The sequence below is a fragment of the Myotis daubentonii genome, chromosome 10, assembly GCF_963259705.1.
Source record: "Myotis daubentonii chromosome 10, mMyoDau2.1, whole genome shotgun sequence".
Lineage (NCBI taxonomy): Eukaryota > Metazoa > Chordata > Mammalia > Chiroptera > Vespertilionidae > Myotis > Myotis daubentonii.
This window is the reverse complement of record NC_081849.1, coordinates 21,997,907-22,022,063: the sequence shown is the minus strand read 5'-3', so window position 1 is coordinate 22,022,063 and position 24,157 is coordinate 21,997,907. Positions and strand designations below refer to the sequence as shown.

Sequence of the window (24,157 nt, the reverse complement as noted above, 5' to 3'; positions counted from 1 at the left end):
AATCTTGCTCTTAGATAAAGTAGCTTTTCTGGCCCTGCTCTAGACCTACTGAACAGGTTTGGGATCCACCATGCTAGAACTCACCGGGACGGATAAGCTTCCAGAAAACACCTGACAGTGCCAGGAAACCATCCCACGACTCTGAGGAAACATCAATGCCCACAGGAGGCAGTCAGTACCAGACAGTTCACATCGGTCCTGGTGACGACGGGCCCTGTAAAGCTTCTGATTCAAAATGCAAATCAAGATTTTCTGACCCAGCATTCCAATTTTGTTTTAAGGGCAGTGAGAGGAGGAGGAATGAGAGGGTCAGGGAGGGATAAGGTAAGCACTCTTTATCTTCTATTCAGCATAAAACCTGGCCCACCAAATAACAAGGGAAAAAACAACAAAGTGATAGAGCACCAAACACAGCTGGCTATTAGCGCTGACAAAGGCTGAGGGAAGCACCTTTTTCTTCTTTAGAGAATCTAACCCACACCTAACCCTGAGCTGAGGCCGATCCTGAGCAGGGAGGGCGCTTGGTTTGGAACAGGAATTTCTTTCTCAGATGAAGTTCAAAACAAGTAACAGTGATTTCTGAGCTACCTGTATAAAGGGAGTTTTTAAAAAAATTCAAGATTCCACACACAGGCACATGCTGTGGATGAGATGCTTTTTTGCCCCCCTCCCCCACCCAGACACATCAACAACAACAACAAAGAAATCCATGCAGTTTGTTTTGGGTTCTTAAATGCTGTGGGGCAGTGATTCCATTTTAAATGCAATAGTTAAGCAAACTTACTTTCGCACTGCGTATGCACATCTCATATCCTTCCAAACACTAAGAGATTAAAATCCATGGTTTCCAAACTTGGCTCGTTAAAGGCAATCTTCCCGTTAAGTATTGAACTTGAACTGCTTTGAAACTTGATGAAAATAAAGGTCAAGCTGTTTTACTTCCTTCTTAAGGATTTGGTGAAAACAAACTTCTATGAGGACACAAGGTGGAAGAACTGAATGAGCGCTGAGAATTTACCATTCCAAGTGGTCCAAGAGAGAACAGAGTTTTCATTTATTTGCCAGCTCCCTGTCTTATCATCCCTTCTCCCTTCAAATCTCTTCACATTTGCATTGTTCATGTAAAATGAGTCAGGGAATGAAAAAGTTGAGGTTCTCATAGCAACTGTGAAAATCCCACACCGTACATAAGCAGTATGGACAATTCCTAATTGGCTGTTGTTAAAGGTGATCCCTTAATGTACCTCATGTGTGAAGTGGGTGAACCAGCATTCCAACAGAATTTTAAACTTATGTATTTCTCAAGTTATGTGCTTAATTCTATAACTTTTAAAAAAATGGGCATGTGGCCCTGATCGATGTGTCTCTCTCACATTGATGTTGCTCTCTCTCTCAAAATCAATGGAAAAAATATTGGGTAAAGATTAAAAAAACAACAGGGCACATGAAGAAGAGAAAACAATCCCAGATAAAGCCAATGTTTATTATCATAATGCATTTATAATCCTACCAAGAAGAGAATTAGGAACGTAAGACAGTTGGGCCATGTAAGGATGCAGGTCCTACATGAACATCTGAAAGCCATCTGAGTACAGGGGGCACCCCAAACAAGCAGCTTGCCCCAAAGAAGCTGGAAGACAGTTCCACACAGCTTTTTGACTTCTCTCTGATGCTATCCCAGAAGCCCTTGGTCTTCATCTCATTAGGGCCTTAAACGCTCTTCTGAGAACTGGATCAATGGCATTACCATTAACCCTTGGCTAGTTCACCTTTGAGCTCAGGTACTTTAAAATTCTGTCATCCAATTAGCCTGTTTATCTGATGAACTGAGGGAAGACACTGGCTGTCTTCTAAGCCAGCGGTCGCCAACCGGTGGTCCGCAGACCACTGCTTGTCTGTGAGGTCCGAAAGGTTGGTGACCGCTGTTCTAGGCTGTCATCTATTCATTCAGATCACATTCATGTCAGGGCAAAAATTCAATCAACTCAACTTATTGATCAGCTGACTTGATTTCAAACTCAAAATTTAAAAGTAAAAGAGAGTTCATAATAAGATCGTGGCACTTTAGAGCTTGAGAGAATGGTTGCTATCCGTTAATGTAATCTAAGGCCATATAGCTAGGACCATATTCCAGAATTAACAATTGACGGATAGAGCTTATAAAGTACAGAAGGAGCAGACACCTGTGTGAGCCTGGTCAGAGCCTCTATATGAGCAGAAGTCTGGTGAGAAACCAGGCCTTTTAATTTCTCATTCAGTGAACTTTCTATATTATCAACTTCCTTTAAAATATTTCTGATTCACCTTTCCCCTATTTTATTCCCCTACAATTAGGCTTCCTATCCCAGCTCTCCTAAGTTGAATATTTCTGTTGCACTGAAAGGTTTCGATCTTGTTGAAGTTCTCTAAAGCAGCGGCCGCCAACCTTTCGGACTTCACGGACCACCAGTGGTCCACGGACAACCGGTTGGCGACTGCTGCTCCAAAGGTTTCCTTAAACCAGCGGTTGCCAACCTTTCAGGCCTCGCAGACCACCAGTTGGCAACCGCTGCTCTAATGGATCATGGAAAGCAATGAGGGCCAAATGCTTGACTAAGAAGTACAAATGCTAATAATGGGGGTAATCATTAATTGTGACAATTCTTGATGTTATAAAATTAAAGCCACTCACCAACGAAGGGCCCTCCAATGAGTTGCCATGGTTTTTAGTTCGCACAGTGGGAAGCATCAGGCTTGAGAGTCTGCTTCCCTGGTGCCCCATAGCTTACAGCAGGTGAGGATTCAGGTAAATTTAGAGTTCATTAAGAAACCACTGATATTCTCAGAGCACCTTTAATAAAGAGAACCTAAACATGCTTGGAGGTATATATGAATGAATCATTTTGCTTTAATCTGATCCATTATTTACTGAAATCTTAAAGGAAGTAAGATTATAAAGCCCCCAGCATTTCTAGGGGCAACACGAAAACCTCAGACAGCAAACATAAAGACAGACTGAGATGGGCATGTTTCCAGTGGCTTCCAAACAGGAGTGTAAACTACCTTGCAGAAGTGCTACCCTTGACCTGAAAGCTGAACAGAATACTTGAAAGAAGGAGTTTCCCTGGAAAGGCCAGGATGTTCATTGCCAGAGCTCATCTTCCAAACCAGAAGCTCACCAATACAATAATGGCTGCCAGGGACCAAATTTGGCAATCACACAAAAAATTTTGTAAGTATGTTCTATATGGAATGGAAAAATTATTTTATTCTGTTCACAGATGTGTGAAGCAATCTGGTAAAAATCTGATTCTAAAAATGCATTGATAGCAAATGGGGCAGTATGTTAACAAGTCAATAAAGTAAATGAAAGATATTTGCACTATTTCTGTAACATTCCTGTAAATTTGATATTATGCTAAAATAAAAAGTTATGAAAATTATTATTTTTTTAAGCCCCAACAATTTCTAATGCTTAAATGTTGGCTATCTGGGACATTTAATCACCATAATCATGATACCCTGAAAGGTGTATCAGATACAACAGTCAGTCCAGGGAACCTTGCAGGCATTTCCTCAGAGGAAAGCCTGTGAATCTACAAAGTTAACATTTCAACACAGTTTTATGCATTATCTCTCAAAACTCGGCTCCTCAAGATGGGTTTAACCCTTTCAACTCCAATTTATAAAGGTTTCCCGGGTGGTCAGCAAATATTCTGCCCCTCTAACCTGTTCTCTCTAAGCTATAGTTAAATATCACCAAGACTAGGCAAGTTGCTTGGCCTTTTATTAATAAAGCAGCTGAATAATTTATAAGAGTTGCATAGGGCCCATTAGAAGTGCCAGAGCAGTAATAACTGGCTTAGGACATTGCTTATTCAGGGCTAAAGTTTAATTTATCCATAAATGCACCAGCTCATAAACCCATCCCACAGGTCTGACATGGTCTATCCTTCACAGTCACACGTCCTAGCCATGCTTTCATCTTAAAAGTCTTCCTACTGGTGTTATATGTGGGTCCAAAAACCAAATCCAAACTCCAAAACAACTAAAATCTCATAGGACATTACTACAATTCCTAAACGGGGCCACTACCACTGCCCACTTCTTAAGCTTTGCTTTCAGTCATCCCAAAAGAAAGGCAGCACCTGGCTGGTTCTCAGCACTGAATGGAGAGGAGACTGGAGAAATAGACCTCGGGAACAACTTGTCCAATGTCAATTTGGGTATTGCATTCTAAATGATAGCACATATAAAATCAAGAAAATATACTTAGCTATTTATTTAGCAAGTTAATTAACCATCCTATACCTCAATTTCCTTATCTATAAAATGGGAATGGGGTCTACCTATAATAGGGCTGTGAATTAAATGAGTTAATCACAGCATGTAATACTCATTACGTAAAAGCTATTAGAGATTCAGGTTAAAAGCTATTATTATTAGATATTCAGAAAAACCCTAGAGAAACATAATTCAACCTTCTCTATGAAGAAATCCAAGGCTAAGAGAGGCTATGTGACTCAGGAATCATTGCAAGCTTTTAAAAAAATATACAATTTTATTGATTTCAGAGAGGAAGGGAGAGGGAGAGGGAGAGATAGAAACATCAATGATGAGAGAGAATCATTGACCGGCTCCCTCCTGCACGCCCCCTACTGGGGATCGAGCCTGCACCCAAGCATGTGCTCTTGACAGGAATCAAACCTGGGACCCTTCAGTCACCAGGCCGATGCTCTATCCACTGAGCCAAACCGGATATGGCTCATTGTAAGCTTTAATCCAGTTTGGCGCTCTTAGCCATTTTAGGGCTGCTGTGGCTCCAGCACTTTCTCCACGGGAACAGTGTTGTTATTTTGCTTTCTGAATTTTTAAAATAAGCTACGTAAGTGTTAGCCCAGAGCCATGCTCATTCATTCATCCAAGAACTAGCTAGTGAATGCTGACTATGGGTCAGGCACTATTCCAGGGTTTGGCAGTTACAAGAAAGACAAGGTTGCCTTCAAGCATCTTACATCCAGTCAATGCAAAGAATAAACAAAAATAAACTAAATCATTTCAGATAGTGGCAAATGCTATAAGGAAAATAAAAAGATGACATGAGAGTGATGGTGGAGGAGGTTAGAGGTGGGAGAATGGATATCTCCTAACAGAGGTTGTTCATGCCAGTTCTTCTGAAGTTTAAACTCTAGGAAGATGGCATTGTAAGCGTGGTTTCAGCATATGCATAAATATGCATGACTGTACTTGATAGGAAGAAAGTACACAAAGAGGTATCACCCTCTAAAAATTTCACTTGGACAATCCTGTCAGAAATGAATGACTTTATCAGAATAGACCTAGTTTTCTAGTCTTTGCTTTTACCTCCCCAGCTAATCTGGTGCAGATGAGTGGGTTAAGGCAAAAGGACACTAGGGTTCATGTCACTCTTTTTTAGGTGAATCCATGTCTCTGCCCTCTGGCGGCGGGATTCTTGGCCCTGGGCATCTGTGCTATGTGCCATGAAATTCCTGCCCTAACAACCAGTTCAGGGGATCAAAGAGCTATTATTAAGGTCTCCATTTAAGCCAATTGAGGGAGGGAATGATGGTAGAGGCAGGCCACTCACCCCTCCATTTAGTCACCCTCCTCCACAATGGGGCCATTGAGCTGGCGCCACAATAGAGTGCTGAGAAGAAAAGGCCGAAGGAAAGCATACAGAGTCCCCTCGCACAGACTCGGTCATTCATCACTAGGCAAGTGCCAATATCTGGGAACAGCGATCTCAATTTCTGCAAATCCTCCAACCTGCAACAGCTGCTAGTGACTCTGGTGGACGGATCTGCTGCTTACTCATATTTCCAATCCCAAGCCCTGGCCCGGAGCCAAGTCGACATTACTTAGGTTAGAGGCACGCTGGCTGCAGCGAGCAGCAACAATGGACTTCACAGCTTATAAAGCAGCTTACAAAGGGCTTCCATGTATTTCAAAAACACTTCAGATAGCTGGTGAGAGAAGCTATCTGCACAAACTCATTCAAGCAGTTTATTCCTAACGCACTTAATTCAAGGTTTCTGTCGGGAGCCAACGGCACAGCGGAGGACGAAGCAAGGGGCGAGAAGGCCTGCAGCTGAGGGAACGCAGTCAACCCATCGCTTCTCCTCTGGAGCAGCCCAGCAGGAAGTGGAATGGCTGCAGTAATCAGCCCTTCCCCTGGCTAACAAATGCCATGACAAAAGTAAAGACAGTTGGTGGGATTCCTCGGCGCTCAATTTAGCGAAATGTCCATCTCATCTGCTTCCATTAGCATGGTCAGGTACTTACAGGTGCCCCTGAAAGAGCACTCTGAGTGGCATCTAGATCCTGCCACAACACAACCCACACGCACCTTCATCTGACCACACAGGTGACGCCAGCCAACTGTAGGTCTAGCTCTGCCTCACCACTCTGAAGTCTCCGGGGCCCAATCATCTCCTCCGTGGTATCTAAGCTTGACTTGTCAGCCACAACTTAGTTTCTGGAGAACAATTTTGCCAGGTAGCAGGCACAGAGACCAAATGAAGCTAGAGACTAGAAAGAAACAAAGACTCAGGCTCAAAGGCCTGCTTTTGAAGCATGGTGCTCATGGAAGCCACAAAAGGGCACGGCAAACACAGAGTGTGCCAAGCGCAGACCATCTCCATGGAAGGATGGACCACGGCGGGAGGGAACAGTTCTTGCCCGTCAACTTTTCAGAGGAACTCCATGCGTGCTTCTGCTTATGGAAGACAAGCTAATGTAACGAGGTGAGGGAGAGCTATCCCTGAACTCTTAGATGCTAAAATGGAAGGATTCCTCCCAGGACTATGGTCCCTCACAGGACTACAGACCCCATTTGGAGATCTGATTCCAAAGTTCGTAGTACTTGGTGTGGGTTTCTTGAAAAACTGAATCCACAGATTTCAGGGCAAGAAATAATTACAAGATTATCAGAATCGTGTATCAAATGTGAAGTAGATATGAACTGTTCAAGTGATAGAATACTGAAGGAAAAAGGTTACTAACCCTCCAGCACTCACTCCAATGGGTAAGACCTATTCACTAATGGGACAAGGAGAGTGGGATATGGCAGGGTTTACTGTGAGGCCGATATCAGAAGGCCAGTGCTTCTGTAATGCATGAGATGGGTCAACATGAGAGTAGGCTTAGAATGCCATTACCATGTCATTCCTTTTATTATTGTATGAAATGGCATGTGTGGCAATGACACACCTTAATGGTATCAGGTTCTAAACCAGTGATGGTGAACCTATGACACGTGTGTCAGAGGTGACACGCAAACTCATTTTTTTGGTTGATTTTTCTTTGTTAAATGGCATTTAAATATATAAAATAAATATCAAAAATATAAGTCTTTGTTTTACTATGGTTGCAAATATCAAAACATTTCTTTATGTGACATGGCACCAGAGTTAAGTTAGGGTTTTTCAAAATGCTGACATGCTGAGCTCAAAAGGTTTGCCATCACTGCTCAAAACTAACATATTGTCTGTATTTGGATCATGAGCCTCAAATTCAACTTTTCATGTCTTGGTTATTCCAACAGCTAACCTGCAGAATGAGGACTGCAAGGGAGAAACCTTACTGAGAAGGGGGAAAATAAACATTGCTTATATCACTTGCAGAGTATTTGTTTGCTTACCCAGAATGCACATCTACAATTACTAGTGTGGCAACCTGGACTTTTCATATGTATTAAAAGTCAGAATTCACCCCGAGGAAGGGCTCCTGCAACAGGCTTCAGAGAACCAAAACTGGAGGTCACAAAGAAGAGCGCATGGGCACGAACACAGACCTATCTATCGGAGCTCTGCTTCCTGAGTCTGCTGCCAGAAACCAGCCAAAGATTAGCTTAGGCAGAGCTGGACACACCTACGCCTTGGAGGGCTCCATTCCCAGGTCCAGGGTCCACGACTGGGCATCTGACTTGGTTCTTGTGATCCAGGTGCTGAAGGTACCATTCACTAAGAGGAATAGTTCCCCTAAGAGAATTCACTGACAACTCGCACTTAAGAAGCCCACCTCTAACCGGCTTTCCACGGCTATCTTTAAGTATGTGCTGTACTATAGTGTAATTTAAATGTTTCTTGTTAAAAATAAGCTCCCTCAAAGCATACTCTATTTCTTTTTAACCCCAACACAACACCAGGAGATAGCAGGTATTAATAAATAACCACTGACTAATCAACTATAAAAAATTAAAGATGTGAGCCCTAGCTGGTTTGGCTCAGTGGATAGAGTGTCAGCCTGTGGACTGAAGGGTTCTGGGATCAATTCCGGTCAAGGGCACATGCCAGGGCTCAATCCCCAGTAGGGGACGTGCAGGAGGCAATCGATTGATGATTCTTTTTCATCATTGATGTTTTTATCCCTCTCCCACACCCTCTCCCTTCCTCTCTGAAATCAACAAAAATATAATAAAAATTAATAATAATAAAGATGTGAGAACAAATACAAGCCAAAGCAAGTATCTGTTACCATGTCTCCCAACAACCAAACTGGACGAGAAAATTCCCACCTCTCTCATCAAAGCAGACTGCCTACCAGGAGCTCCACATGTCAGGGGAAGATGGCCACTCTAAGTAATATGCCTATTTTGATGGGAAGGTCTGGTCTGTCATTAGCACTTCCCAATCAGGAGCACTCACAAATAGGTCTAAACTTGGAAAAGAATAAAAAAAAAATTCCCTATCAAACAATGAGAATCAAGAGTAAAAAAGAAATGAAGACTAAAATACAACAGGGCCTAAGAGGAGTTATTTCTGTATTCCCTGCACATACAACATCATTCATGAAGGCGGCAATGGTACAAATATAGCATAAATGTCGTCTGCTCTGGTTGGTAATTTAAAATGCAAATGCTAATGAGCGAACTGGTATATCAGTGGAGTTAATAACCGCATGCCTAGCACAGGGGCTGCATCCAAAACACACAGAAGAGACAGACACCATGTTCCAATTTAAAAATAAAAACACCCAAATTAACCCTAGAAAAATCACTAGCAGATGTACAAGATCAGAAAAAGCAGGCACACCAGGGCAGGGAAATGGGAACTTCTCTCCCCATCATAGACTAACCAGTTTATTTAAATAGCGTCCTACATAGAGTGAAGGTCAGCATGGGAGTTGCTCTGGTTTATTCAGGACTGCTATTGTATAGGCACAGAGTGTAAGTATAATAAGTGAAAACTACAGGGAATCCAGAAAGCTTACACAGAGAGGTTCTCCAAATGTAGAAGCCTGTAAGCCAACCTTGCAGGGAGCATATGTCCAGAAATCAAAGGCCACTGAAGAGAGGTATAGATCTCATTTATTTTACCACAGGCAAAGGGTGGTTTTAAAAAACCATACTTACAAGATCTGTATTAAGTGGGTAATTTAAATAGGAAAAAAGTTCTAACCATGAAAAAGCATGACTGAGAGAGAAAGTGGTAGTGCCCCAGAAGCCTTCCAAATACGAAAGGAACTGTGGCCTGCTCTTGCTCCTACTGGGTCGGTGGCTGGCAGCCCTACATCAGCATCTTGGGCTTCCTCAGAGTGCCTCCCGCATGGGCTGGAATGCGGAAGAGCCCTAAGCATTCCCCTGAGTGAGAAACTGCAGTGCCCTCTTAAGGGCGATAGGACGGTGTGCTTGGGCTGGCTGTGCCCCGGACCCCTAGTGTGTTCTAATTCCCATGTTAGTGCCATTTGCTCAAAATCTATACAAAAAGCCAAGAAGAGACTGGCAAATCCAGCCCATTAGTTTGGGGAAGCTCAGGAAAGCTTTCTGAAAGGAATCTCAGGTGAGCAAACACCTGGGGTTTGGTGCAAAGATATTTTTTCAATGATGAACTTTTTTTTTTTTTTTAAACAGAGAGAGGAAGGGAGTGGAAGAGAAAAAGAAAACATCAATGATGAGAGAGAATCATTGATCAGCTGCCTCCTGCACGCCCCTTACTGGGGATCAAGCCTGCAACCTGGGCATGTGCCCTAAGTGGGAATCGAACCTTGACCTCTGGGTTCATGGGTTGCTTAACCACTGAACCACACCAGCTGGGCAGAAACTTTTTTTTTTTTTTTTAAATTCAGTTATAACGCTGTTTGAAAGCGGGATGTAAGAGGTGGTTCCCATAGTAACCAAGATTAGTCTTACAGGCATGTGCACTGCTCACCCCAGGGCTGCCCATTACACGATTTCAAAGCATTTCCTTTAGTTTCGTATTACCACACTGCTTACACTCCCTCTCCTGGTCCTGCCATCTTCTACCATTAGGCTGGTCAGACAGACACCCCCACAGGCAGAGGTAGCGGTGAGTAGCCCAATCCTGGAAGCTGCTGCTTGTTACCATCGCTACTAAATGGTTGCTGGGAAATGCCAACAGGTTGACAAGATGGCATTGAAATACCGACACGGAAATGTATATTACTGGGAAAACCACAAAAACAGGATTAGAACTGAAGTATCTAGGCACAACCAGGGACAGCTGCTGGCATTGGAAACACTCCAGCTAGAGGAGCCATCTAACTGCTGTGAGGTGCCCACTCCTCTCCCCCTGCCCGCCAGGTGGAAGACATCCTAGATAACCTTCCAGAGACTCAGAAAGAACCTTAAAGTAGAGGGGAGGGTAAGGAAAGGAAGAGCCCAGATGTCTCACCCTTCGAACCACACTCTCCTGGCTCTTATTAGCTCTACACAGAATAGGCCTGATCCTGTCAGGACCGTTTTCCCTTGTCTCATCTATATTAAACTCCAAAGCAAGAGTAAAAAGCAATGGTAAAAGGCAGAAGTCAAAGGACTTGGGAGGTGAGGATTCTTTCCACTAAACTTTGATCCATCCAGAGGCAATCAATGTAATGCAAAAGCTGGGGATAAATGATCATATTTCTTTTCTTAGGCACAAAAAACCCAACTGAGATGGTGAGTGCTCAACATCCCAATTACGAGGCCACACCATCCTCAGACTTTCTCCCTGGAAGGTGGTGCCACCAATAGGACTAGCTCTCCCCTAGTATCTAGACAGGCAGGTACAGAACTGCCATATGGGTCTTGCTGTCTCCCTCACCTCTAGGTCCCAGCATCACCCCAAGATATGCAGGCTGGTCTGATGGAAATGAACTAGGAAGCAGGAGAGCAGAATTTAAGTGTGCTAGTTCCAAGGTCTGTGACTGCCATTAAACCAGACCGAACAAATATTATTTTCATTGATGTCTCTATTTCTTACCTCTATCTCAATCAGAAAAATATTCTTAATGGCTACTGAACAAGTCAAATATCTGCCCCTTTCACCCTAAAATACCCCACTGTGTCCTGGAAGTGTCTTTTGATTCCTGCTGCCAGGCCAACTGGCATTTAGGTCTCTTACTATCCTGGTCACTCTCCTCTGAACCTTCTGCAGTGTGCTGAGGTCTGTCCTTCTACAGGGTGGTCCTCAGATGTAACCTCATACTCCAGGCCTGCTCTGACCCAGGAGGAGCCCACACTCGGCTCTGCCCCTCTCTGGATACTGTACTTCTGGGTTATGGACTAGGGCTGTAGACTTTCTGCCAGTATCACAATATTTACTGCTATCCTATCTAATAATAGACAAACATGGTAATTGACCGTACCTTCACTACACCGCCCATTGGCTAATCAGTGTGATATGCAAATGAACTGCCAACAAAGATGGCGGCTAATTTGCATACTGCAGACAGATCCCACTGCGCCGCCCTGCCTGGGGCTGGCGGCAGCGCGATCCCAGCCACTGTCCGCCGCCCGCCCCAGCACGGGATCCGGGCCTGCCATGTGTGGCCCAGGGTGGGCGGCAGTGCGATCCCGAGCCGCTGATCGCCCCAGCGGGGAATCCGGGCCTGCCATATGTGGGGCAGGGCAGCCGCCAGCACAATCCCAGCGGCCGCCAGACCCAGCGCGGGATCCAGACCTGCCATCTGCGACCGGGGGAGACAGGGCAGGCACTGCGGGATCAGGCGTGCCATCTGCCACCAGGGGGGCGGGCCTGAGACAGCAGGTGGTTATCTCCTGAGGGGTCCCAGACTGTGAGAGGGCACAGGTTGGGCTGAGGGACCCCCTCCACCTGCCAGTGCACAAATTTTTGTGCACCGGGCTTCTAGTTGTTTTATAAAAATCTGATTTTCCATTTGCATGGTATTTAAGACATGTTTCCCCTACTCTTAACCTGTCTCAAAAATGTATGTTTTTCTTCATTCTTATATATTCTTTGCTTCAATAAAAACAACTACTTTGCTTGAAAGCTGGGAAGATATCTTATGCATTTCTATATTCCTAGCATAGTGCCTAATGGAAATAAATTATTTAACAGCCATGCAATTGAATGACCCACAAGCATGATGAGGCTCATTCTGGGGATGATTCATGATCTAAAGATGGGAGATAATCAGGCTCTAATCGTAGGCTTGACTTTCATCCACCTGACCAGTGGGCGATGGTATGGTATGCCTGCACACTGGAAGCTGAGGGCAGAGCATGCGATACTCAACAGCAGGAGAGCTGAGAAGGAGACTGACATTCCCATACAAGAGCAGAGAGAAAAATGATTGGTGAGTACACCCATTTCTTTTAGGCAACTCTTTCTCAGGACAAATAGAGGCTACGTTGTTTTTGCCCAGGCCCGTGGTTGACAAACTGCGGCTCGCAAGCCACATGCGGCTCTTTGGCCCCTTGAGTGTGGCTCTTCCTAAGCCTTAGGAATACCCTAATTAAGTTAATAACAATGTACCTACCTATATAGTTTAAGTTTAAAAAATTTGGCTTTCAAAAGAAATTTCAATTGTTGTACTGTTGATATTTGGCTCTGTTGACTAATGAGTTTGCCAACCACTCACCTAGGCTAATCACACCCAGCTTACCCAAGGAAAATGTTCCAGATCTTCTTGGATCCTCAAATGCCATCTCCCTTAGGAAGTCTTTTCCATTCCCCAATTGTTCTTTTCTATGCGCTCTCATGATGTTGCATATCCTTTTTACAACTCCTTTTCCCCCCCTTGTTCAAGTTTTCCGTATGGTTGTTGACACTACCCTAAAAGTTATTCAAGAAAGAAGAAGCTATCTCATTAATTTATACATCATCCATCATCTATCAAAGACTACCTTTCTTACGGCAGGTTTGCAAGAATCTTGGCCTCATTAAAAAAGGCTCTCCAAACCTGTTTACTGTGCTAATACCTACAAGTGACACTCCAGGATCTCCTGACAAGAACATAATTTATATAATTCATGCAATGATATCTTTAATAGCAAAGAACTACAGCAGCCTCTGAAAAGTCTCATGTCAAGCTGCCCATTTCCAGTTATGGGGCCCACCTGAAAGCAAGTAGGTGGTGGAGACAGGCTCGAACCGGCAAGTCCCAAGAGAAAGAATACCCCATTTTACACAAATCCATTTAGTTGCAATTCAATTAAAGCATCTGAAAGAAATTCATAAGTATCAGCAGACCCTATAATTGCTTAATTAAGAATAGAAGCCCAGCAAACACAACCACAGTAACAGCCTGATTCATTAGCACCTCTGTGATAGCAGAATGGGATTTCTCTCTTAAACATACATTGGCTTTAATTGTTTAATTTGTTTAGGCACTTGTAATCAATGGGGATCCACCATCCTGGGGTCAGGAGATGAGGAGAATATTTCTGTTCACGTTCCCTCTCCTCTCCCATTAGAAGTTTTTAGTTTATTGAAAGAGGTAGATGATATACCTATAGGATGAGACGTTAAAGAGGAAGAAGTAAATGAAGTACTCTATTCAAAGGCATTCAGGGTGGAAGGACACACAATCAAACTTTTAGTTCACCTCTCACATATTTACCACCAATATTTACCAAAGCCCAGATATCTAGAACCTTTTCTTGTTGCTTCCCTTGTCATAATGTAGCTCCAGAGGGGAGCTGTAATTAAAAAAAAAAAGTATTGGAAAATGCAAAAGGGTAGGCAGAGGGAAGTCTCATTTTCTAGTCTTGTTTCATATGACTAGGTAGCTGGTTAATCATAAGTCACCTGCTGTGATGCACATGGGACCCCCCTGCCAGGCAGCTGCTGCCCTCTAGGTAGTTTGCAGTATGAGTTCCAAGTAAGGTGACTGACTCCACTCTCCCCACCCCAAACCTGCCTCAGTCCATAATTCCTCATACATACCGCTGTCCCACCTCTATAACATGAAAATGCGAACAGGGTGGGCCCACTCAGTGAGTTAGCAGAAGACTCCAAATCTGATATAAGACTCCTTAGACTACTTTACATTGAAACCTCTATTCTTCTCTTCTATTTCAGGCATTTGGTTTATAGGCACTAACTTAATACCTGCTATGCTCAGCCAACAGGACAACTTTCCTGAACTGTGCCCTCGACATGACCCATATACCTCAGAGCTAAGAAAGTAATTCAAAATAAGGACATGTAAGATAAAGGTCATAGCAGTAGGACACACTCCATTCCTGATGGTGCTATTAAATAAAAATCAGAATCAAAAGCCAAACAATTTGCCAATATGTGCCTCAGTATCCCTTCAGACAAAAAACTAAGCAAAATGGACACACATGACAAGCGAAAGTAAACTAAAAATAAACATGGCTGGTAAACTGTTTTTGTTCTACTGGAAGGGACTATATGGAGCTCACTAAACACTAGGTGAGGAAAAAGAATACCTTTGAACAAATGCAGGCTGCCTGGGTTCTTGACTTCCTATCAACTCAGGACCAGAACGGACTGGCTGCCTCCAGGAATGTGGGAATGCGGTAAGTATGCACAGGAGGCGGCCAAAGCAGCAGGCGAAGGGACCTTGAACAGTCTCAGTTCTGATGGTGTAAGGTCACCTGCTCACCGACCAAACCTAAGCCAGGTGCTCAAAGGACTAAAGGGCAAGAGCCTTCAGGAGGCACTAACCTGTTAGCTACAGCTGACGCTGCCCAGCCCCACCTGCTATCCCATCTGACCAAGCAATCATCCCACGTACAGGGGTGCAGGAACCGTGACAGGGAGGCCAGCTGGCTTGGGCCAAATGCCACTCCCTATCAAGCTGTGGAGCCGTCTGCCTAAAAAAGGCCACATAAAAATGGAAAGTGTCCACCTCGCCTTAAAGTCCAGAGGGCTCTCCAAAAGGCTGGGATTAATGAGAGCAGCACATATGGGCTGCCGAGCAATTATCTTGACTTTCCCCTTGAGAATCACAACCCCAACTTTCTCCTGGCTGCAGAGACATCATTTCTAGCAGACCACCATTCTTACATGGTGCAGAGACCACACAGAGAGCTGCAAAGCTGTGCCCTGAGGATCACTGAGTAGGTAGGTAGACAACTCCACAGCATGAATACCGTGCTGTGTGTCCACTCACTCTCAGAGTTGTAGGTGGTCTCAGAGAACCAGGGGCCCTTCTCTCTAAGGATACTCCCCCCACCCATGTCCTCCATACATCTTATTCATTCCATCTCTTCCAGGTCACTACTCTATTAGTCACTCCTCTACATTCTTTCTTAGTTCCTTCTCCTCAGAAATCAGACCAGTAGTTCTCATGTTGCCTATGATATTTTCTCACTCCATCTTTTTAATATTCTCATTTGCCAAAAAGATTTTGTTGAGTTTTACATTCTGTAATTGGTATTATGAAAACAATAGGTATATTGAATAGCACTTCCAACTATACATGCCACATTCTGTTCCAATCTTGAATAAGAACTACAATTACAAAAGTACTCAAATGCTGACATCCTTAGAATGTTACCTTGACCCTTAGCTTTCACTTTTCTGCATTCCTTTTCCATTCTGTCAGATTTTTGTAAGAAGCAGTCTATTTTTAATTCTGTTCCTTATTTCCCACATTTATTCCCCAATTGCCTGTAATCTGCCTTTGACTGATTCAACTTTGATGTAACTGCACTGACAAAGGTCATCAGCAAGTGAAGTGATAAATTGAGTGCATCAGCAAGTGAAGTGATAAATTGAGTGAAGTGATAAATAAGAAAATAACTTCATAGTTTTTACCTACTTGATCTTTTAGGTAAAATCTCACACTGCTAACTCCTTGGAATTCTAACTTACCCCATTTCCAAAGACTACTCTCTTCCATCCTTGGACCATATTTTCTTCGACCATGTATGAATGCTTAGCCTACTCCTCACAGGTCAGAACTTTCTAGGGTGTTTATTCTTCCTACACCGGTCCTCTAGCCACTGCAACTGTTTTAGCTATTGCCTGTATGCTGATGGCTCCTCCACATGAATAATTTGCCTAGGCCCCTCTGCTGACCTCAAATATTACACGTCTAAAATCAAATCAACAATCTTTTCCTAAAACCTGTTCTTACTTTCATGTTGCTTTTAGATATCACACTCTGCCCACTCAAATAATGCTTTATTTTCTCTCCCACAGTTTAACATCATCTCCTTTCCCCGATCAAAAAAATCCAGTTATTTCCCAAATTATCAAGTCTTCCTCCTCAATACTTTCCCAATCTCTTTTCTTTCCCACTGCCAGATTTCAGGCCTCCATCCCTCTTGCCTCTTAACTGCTCTCCCAACCCCCGGCCTCATTTAGTCCAATATATCCACCAAAATGAATTTTCTTAACCCAAGAAGACTAGCTCTGACAACAATTAAAAAAAAAAAAAAGACTAGCTCCTGTCTATATTTCCAACTTCAACCCACCACCCTTATCCTCACTGTTTATACTCCACTGATACCAAAGGCTTCATGGTTGCCTGGACTCATCAGGGTATCCGAGACCTCTACAGTTTTGCACATGCTGTAATCTCTACCTCGAGCCTTCCTCTCCACCTCCACCTCCACACTCCCCCAACATTGCAAACTTCTATTTGTCCTTCCAAACACAGCTCAGCTATCAGATCCTCAAGGAGGCATTCTCTGATGCCTGGCTTAATAACCAATCATTTCCGTCTTTGTGCTACTTCTGTGCATTGTAAATGACTCTATTATCTCACCTAGTCCCCAACACTGCCGTTTGTTTACAGGTCTGTCGACCCACAGCGGTTCTCAACCTGTGGGTCACGACCATCGGAAAACACATATAGCATATCAGATATTTACATTACGATTCATAACAGTAGCAAAATTACAGTTATGAAGTAGCAACGAAAATAATTTTATGGTTGGGGGTCACCACAACATGAGGAACTGTATTAAAGGGTCATGGCATTAGGAAGGTTGAGAACCACTGCTAGCTTCCTGAGACCTAGAACCTAGTCTTACGAGGATGATGCAGAATTCCTTGCTCCAAAGTCTCACAGGAAAAGCCAGTTGCCTTCCGTTCAGTGAGCTCATCAGTCAGGAGGAGACTAGAATAGTGCCTTTTCTTGAGTTATTTCCATCAGTAGGTAACTATGGCTCTACCATGGACACTATGACCTAGGGCCATTACATACAAGAGTTAAGGAAAGCTCTAGGTATGAACTCACAAAGTCTTTGTGAGGGGATGAGGAAGGAAATATATGTGCTGATGATCTGCTTTATGGCAGGCTTGTTCTGCACCCTTCTCTCATCTCATGATACTTTCATAACCATCCTGAGGGGCATGATACTCTTTCTGGTTGACTGACATATAAACTGAGGCTTGAAGTGGGTAAGTAATCTCCCCAAGTCCCTGCCTGTGTAGAGTAGAGCCATGATTCAAATAGAGATCTGCTTTCTCTGACGACTTCAATGTCCTGTATCCTTGCCGTGTTTCTAAAGAAACCAGAAGATGCATAACATAAGCGCATATAGTATGGCAGGAGACAAATGTAAAAGCTTATATTTTTATCATTCATTTGCTTGTATAATCTGTCTTTCAGAATGTAAGTGAACTCAGGCAATGCCTTTTGAATTGCTAAGCTTAGAATAATGCCAAGTCCACAGAAGAACTAGCTGATGCCGGGTTGAGTGATCAGACTGCGGTGTTTAAGTAAGGTACAACCAGAAGGCTTCTGAAAAAAAACTCCCACCAAGATAGATCCAAGCTAAAAGCCAGCTCCATTCAGGCAGTTTTGAGTTTAGAAGACAGAGCTACAATGTTTTCTTTCCCCTACAGATCTGTGGCCAAGTTTCCCAGAAAAAAGAATAATACTGCTTTTCTTTCACACCTCTGGATGAAGCTCTACGATGCCAAAAAGAAGCTTTTGTTGTGCAGGTAGAGAGCAAAGGATGAGATAAATATACACCTCAAATGCTGTAACAGCAAGAAGTTACTGCTAAGAATTTTGCTACAGAAATCTAAGGGCACAAATGGCTGCATGAAGGACTCACGCACTGCTACAATCCCCCTCCGTTAACTACAGCACACATTCGCAGAAATGAGGTGTGGATTTGTTGCGGCCCTTCTCGTTCATGGCTGCCTCTAGCTTTGTGTCAGGCTTCGACTAGTCCCTCAGGAAGCCTGCAGCGCTGTGGAGAGGTCATTAACTAGAGTGTGCGAGAGCCTCAGCCAGAAGGGACGGTCCTGTGTTCAGGGAGGGCTTTATGTCATACAACAATCCATTTAGCTGGGGCCAAGGGAGACCCTGACAGAAAAGAAACTATCAGTGCCTTCTAGAAGCGGGAGGCTGAGGCAACATGGCAGGGACAACAAACAGGGCGCCCTTTTTGTGTCCCCCAAGGTCAATTCTATTCAAGAACACGAGAGAAGCAACGCTGAGGCAGCAGGACAGCCTCAGAAACACAGTGCGCATCGGGATAACACAGGAGAGTAAGTCCTTTGTGAGTGAGAGAGTGTTTTCGTGTGTATGGGGTGAGGAGCAGGGTATTGAAGTACGGTGGGGCCTTGACTTACGAGTTTAATTCCTTCCGTGACGGAGCTCGTAACTCAAATTACTCGTATGTCAAATCATAAAGTGAACGAGTGAGACACGTGATGCTGGGCTGATGTTGTGGCGTTCACTGTGGCGTTCACTGTGACGTTCGCTGCGCCAACTGGCGGTGGGGTATCTGAAGCTGGCTCGTAACCCGAATTTTAGCTCGCAACTCAAAGCAAAAAATCGGCCGAGAGACGGCTCGTATCTAGAAAAACTCGTTAGTCGGGACACTCGTAAGTCAATGCCCCACTGTAAAATGACACTTTCTCTCTAAGTCTACAGCTTCTTAAAAGTCCTGACTGAATAAATGGCTGTTACTTACCAATAGGGAAGAAATGAAGAGATTTGCTCCATGAATGCATAAATACAAATTGTTCCAAGAGCACAATTTATACACAGTCTTGCTGGCTTATGAAATATTAAGCTACTAGAAAGGATAGGATAAGAAAGATGTAATTCAGTCAGCAAAGAAAGAAAGGCTTGCCATAGTATGCCAACCTCAGTGCAGGAGCCTGCGAAGGTATGTCATGTGAGGTTTCATCAAGGACTAGGATCCTAATGACATTTGAAAAGAATAAGAGAGAGACAACCGGCACTGCCTGGGGAGCTACAAGGCAGGTGTTCAGCTCCTCTGAGGCCTGCCCAGGACTAGCCTGGCGGGGGCGGGCCCTATTCCAAATAGGAAATACCAACTGTGCGAATTCCATCAATAGGCGTTTTCTGTGCCTGGAAGTCCCTTCTCTCAGATTGTGTGAGGATTTGTGCTGTTGTTTAAACTACTCTACTCCTGCGTCCTGAAATTGGTGGAAATGAGGAACAGGAGAGGGACCAGTGACAGAAGGACCAAATCTAGAAATGTTGTGCTCAAATCTCAGAGATGAAAGCATCCGGCGGGCACAGGGCTATGTAAGACACGGGGAAAGAAGGCATGTGACCTCCGGAAATGACTTCTGAGCTCCAGGAAGAATTTCCACAGCAACACATAACACATAAACCATACCTGCAAGCAAGAAGGTGATAAGGCAAGTTTCCTTTGGCAAATATAGCTTGAGACGAGATCCACTGAAGACATATTCCACCACAGCTTCAGAACGACCTGCCCGCTGGAGAAAGGGCAGGAACTGCTTTGCTTTTTGGGTATCCTAGTGGAGAAAGGAAAAAAGAATCCTTAAACATGTAATGGGATTCAGGTTAATGTTCCTTTAGCTCTGGTATAGGACACAGTCTAGCAGACCATGGGAAGCTAGGCCAATAACTCTGTAAAACTAGACATTCCTAAAAACATGACATAGACTAGATATCCATGTGACTTCCACAGAAGAGATAAAATTAACCAGAAATTTTCTGAACATTCTCATTGACTCTCTGCCTCCCTCTGTTCAGTTACTAAGTAACCAGTGGATATACAATACAAGTGAGGAAGGTGCTTTAATGATAATCTCACTCCTTCTCTGGGACAGGAAAGAGCTCCTATTTCTTCTACATGAAATTGAGAGATCAATACTAACCTTCTATGTAGTTTAATTTAACCTTTAATTTTCATTAAGAAACAACGTGACCCTCAGGCTGTGTGATATAGCCCCTAAGCCCTTTCCCAGGAAACCCAAAGCAGTTCATCTTCCACCTTCAATACGTTATGTAGATCCAGGGGTCACTGTGTCTTATAGAAGCGAATAACGCAGACTTATCTGGGCACCAGTACAACAAGCCCTGCTCTTGGAGCTTTTCAAGGATGAGCCAGGACCTTGGCACACTGCTCTGTTCCCAGTCTGGGAAATCTGTAACAGTAGGATGTGTCCTTGGGGACCAATCCCACAAAATAATTACAATACAAATAATTATCTAATCTAATAAAAGAGAAACATGCAAATTGACCACACCGCCGCTATGCCCAAGCCACACCCACCAGCCAATCAGAGCAACTATATGCAAATTAACTCAACCAAGATGGCGGCTGGCAGCCAGGGAGCTGGAGCAAGCAGGAGGCTTGGTTGCCCCGGCGATGGAGGAAGCCAAGCTTCGCATCAGCCCTGGCCGGCTGCGGCCTCCACTCAAGGCAACAAAGTTTCAATTATAGAAGATAAATAAATTCCAGATACCTGCTTCCAGACAGCCTCCACTGGGAGCTAGGGTGGCTGGGGGCTGTGGCCAGCCTGCAAACAGCCATCAGCCACTCACCCAGGCTGGACACACACTCATGGGGTGAGGGTCCACGCTGGGGGCCTTGGCCAGCCTGAAAACAGCCCTCAGCCCCTCACCCAGGCTGGCCAGGCACTCCAGCGGGGACCCCCACCCTGAACGGGGTGTGGCCAGTCTGAAAACGGCCCTCAGCCCCTTACCCAGGCTGGCCAGGAACCCCAGCAGGACCCCCAACGTGATCCAGGACATCCTTCAGGGCAAACCAGTTGGCCCCCACCCATGCACCAGGCCTCTATCCTATATAATGAAAGGGTAATATGCAAATTGACCCTAACAGCAGAACCACTGGGAATGACTGGTCACTATGACACACACTGACCACCAGGTGGCAGATGCTCAACGCAGGACCTGCCCCCTGGTGGTCAGTGCACTCCCACAGGGGGAGCTCTGCTCAGCCACAAGCCAGGCTGACTGCTGCCAGCACAACGGTGGTGGCGGGAGCCTCTCCCGCCTCCTCAGCAGCGCTAAGGATGTCCGACTGCAGCTTAGGCCTGCTCCCCACTGGCAAGTGGACATCCCCCAAGGGCTCCCAGGCTGCCAGAGGGATGTCTGACTGCCAGCTTAGACCCAATCCCCCCGGGGAGTGGGCCTAAGCCAGCAGCTGGTCATCCCCCGAGGAGTCCCAGACTGCGGGAGGGCACAGGCCGGACTGAGGGACACCCCCCCGAGTGCACAAACTTTTGTGCACCGGGCCTCTAGTCTATATATATAAAAGGCTAACATGCAAAGTGTCCCCTCGGGAGTTCAATGAGGAGACCGGGAGTTTGGTTGCTCACTATGATGTGTGCTGACCACCAGGGGGCGGCGTGGAATGAAGGAAGGCCCCAGCCAGAGCTGGAAGGCCCCGATTGGCCCTGATCGCCGGGAGGCCTAGGGACCCTATCAGTGCATGAATTTTGTGCACTGGGCCTCTAGTAGAAACAGTAAAACCACTGTAAAAGCACTTTCTAAACTTTTCTCACACATCCACATGAAGTGAGTGCATGCATTCTACCCTCAAGAGTACCAAATCATGGGCATTAGAACCCCAGAGCTCTAAGCTAGAGAGGAGGTAGAGCCTTCCAATCTTTTCAGTCTCTCAAGCTATTTCAATAGATGACAGAAAAAGCAAGGATCCAAATATCACACCACATGTGCTGGGGTAACAGTTCCTGGATGTCAGAATTTCTGTGGTTTGCAGCCCAGCCAGCAGAACTGCATACTCCCTTTGAGGGCAGCAAACTCTGCACACTGTCCTAACACCTGCAACATAAGCAGGCTAAGCTCTTCCTTGCTAACTCTGCTCCTAGCAACAGGGCTATTGTATCTAAATTAATGCACATTAGATAATGAAAATTTAAGAGGCCATCAAATATTTGAGAGTGTTTACAGCAGCCAAAGGGGCTCTGCTCATTCGGAAGCAGTGAGGTAGGCTGGGGTGAAAACAATATTTATAGTAATGAGATTCATCCTTCTCTTCAAACAGATTCTTAGAGAAAAGGAGAGACGGTCATCCATTCTCCGTGTCTCTAATGGCACATAGGAAAAAGGTAATGGCACAAGGAGCTTTAGTGGGTTGGAAACTCCTCTCATTGAACATTTAAGCAACACATATTCCACTCTACATATACAGTGGGAAAAGGCCTTTCTGGCAGTTGGCTGAAGTCCAGAACAGTCAAGCAAGACAAATGTTCCATGGGTAAGAAAGCACTACCTCATTAAAACCGTTTTGCCATACTTGTCTGAATATGGGACATTATTCATGAGTTGAGCCAGTAAGTCAACAACAATTATCAAACTGATTATTGCAAATAATGAGGCAACTTAATGTCTTTGAAGAGAAGGCCCTTTCCCTAAAGACTACAATAATCTATTAGTTTTCAGAAAGAGACTTTTGCTCACCACCATCTTTTGGATGTATTTATCAGAAAAAAAGATGTGCACACATAATGTTAATACTAAAAAGGAAGTTGTACCAGGCTGGTCCGGAGGTCAAAGAGAAGCAAAGGTACCTTACACTTGGCCATGTAATAATAACATGAAAAAGAAAAAATACATGCTTCTGACTCCTCCTAAGTCTCCACCTACAACAGTCCTATTCCAGAAACAACACATGGGAAGACAGCAAAGAGAATCTGTCACACCATTGATTATGACAAAGATTAGAAGGGAAAGCCAACTATGTCAATTGAAGGCATAAAAGCAAATTTTAAAGACCTATCAGAATTGGCCATGTTTATTTCCAGCAGCAAAACTGTAAGACAACACATGGAGCTCCCCCATCCTCAACAGGCAAGTGTTCCGAAGGCTTGAAGAAGATGCTATGTCTACAGACCACCCATCTAGGGACAAGAAAGAAATTCCACCCAAGTTGATAGGCTTTTAGGAATAAAAAATTCTTACAAAGTCAATCAAAAGATGTCAGCTCTTTCAAATCTCAGTCACAGGCAGACAATAATGTCTCTTCAAGCACTTCCTTTGATTGGCATGTACCTTTGCAATATAAAAATTCTTGAAACCTTTAATATTTGTTTCAGTGGCACAAATGAAAAGGCTAGTAAGACCAACTGACAAATTTTGTCAGGTGATGTAGCCATAAATCATTCTCTGCTAATTTAGCTATGAAAATTACTCATATTAGGAGTTTGACTGTATTATTATAAAACTGACTAAATGTGGTCAAACGATTTGCCTTCCAAAGAGCCTGTGCAAGTAGAGCAATATGCTTCAGTCTCTTATACTCATTTCTAAGGTTGCAATAAACGGTAAATAAGAGAACACGATTACAAGAAACAATATAACAGAGACCAATTTAGGCCCTATTGAGGAATCAAAGATGCCACATGGATCTTACAGACGATGATGAAGTGATAAAGTTCAAATGATGTCATTAACATGACATTTTAAATTCTCCTCCAATAATCCTGAAGAAGGACCTATACTGAGAGAGTTAGTGAAAATAAGGATTTCTTTTAACTTTAGAACTTTGAAATGTATTTTATTTTTTATACAGATAAAAAGATTTTATTATTTTTTTATTTGTTTGAGGTTACATAATTTATTGAAGATCACAAAACACTAATATGCAGCACTTGAATTCAAATGTATCCAATGCCATACAGTGTATAATTTTTATGCTTGGTAACTCCTATCAGGGACAACTTTAAGAGTTGTTTATTTGGGGGGTGGAGGGTGAGGGGTTACATGTTTA

The 24,157-nt window shown here is 44.0% G+C and overlaps 1 protein-coding gene across 1 annotated transcript in view; it reads right to left on the bottom strand.

The window, feature by feature from the left end:
- Positions 1 to 24,157, bottom strand: part of SND1 (staphylococcal nuclease and tudor domain containing 1) — a 457,273-nt gene that overhangs the window by 147,492 nt on the left and 285,624 nt on the right. Inside the window, exon 15 of the mRNA XM_059711713.1 lies at positions 19,769 to 19,910. Coding sequence (XP_059567696.1) covers positions 19,769 to 19,910 — 142 coding nt within the window. The remainder of the gene's footprint in view (positions 1 to 19,768; positions 19,911 to 24,157) is intronic.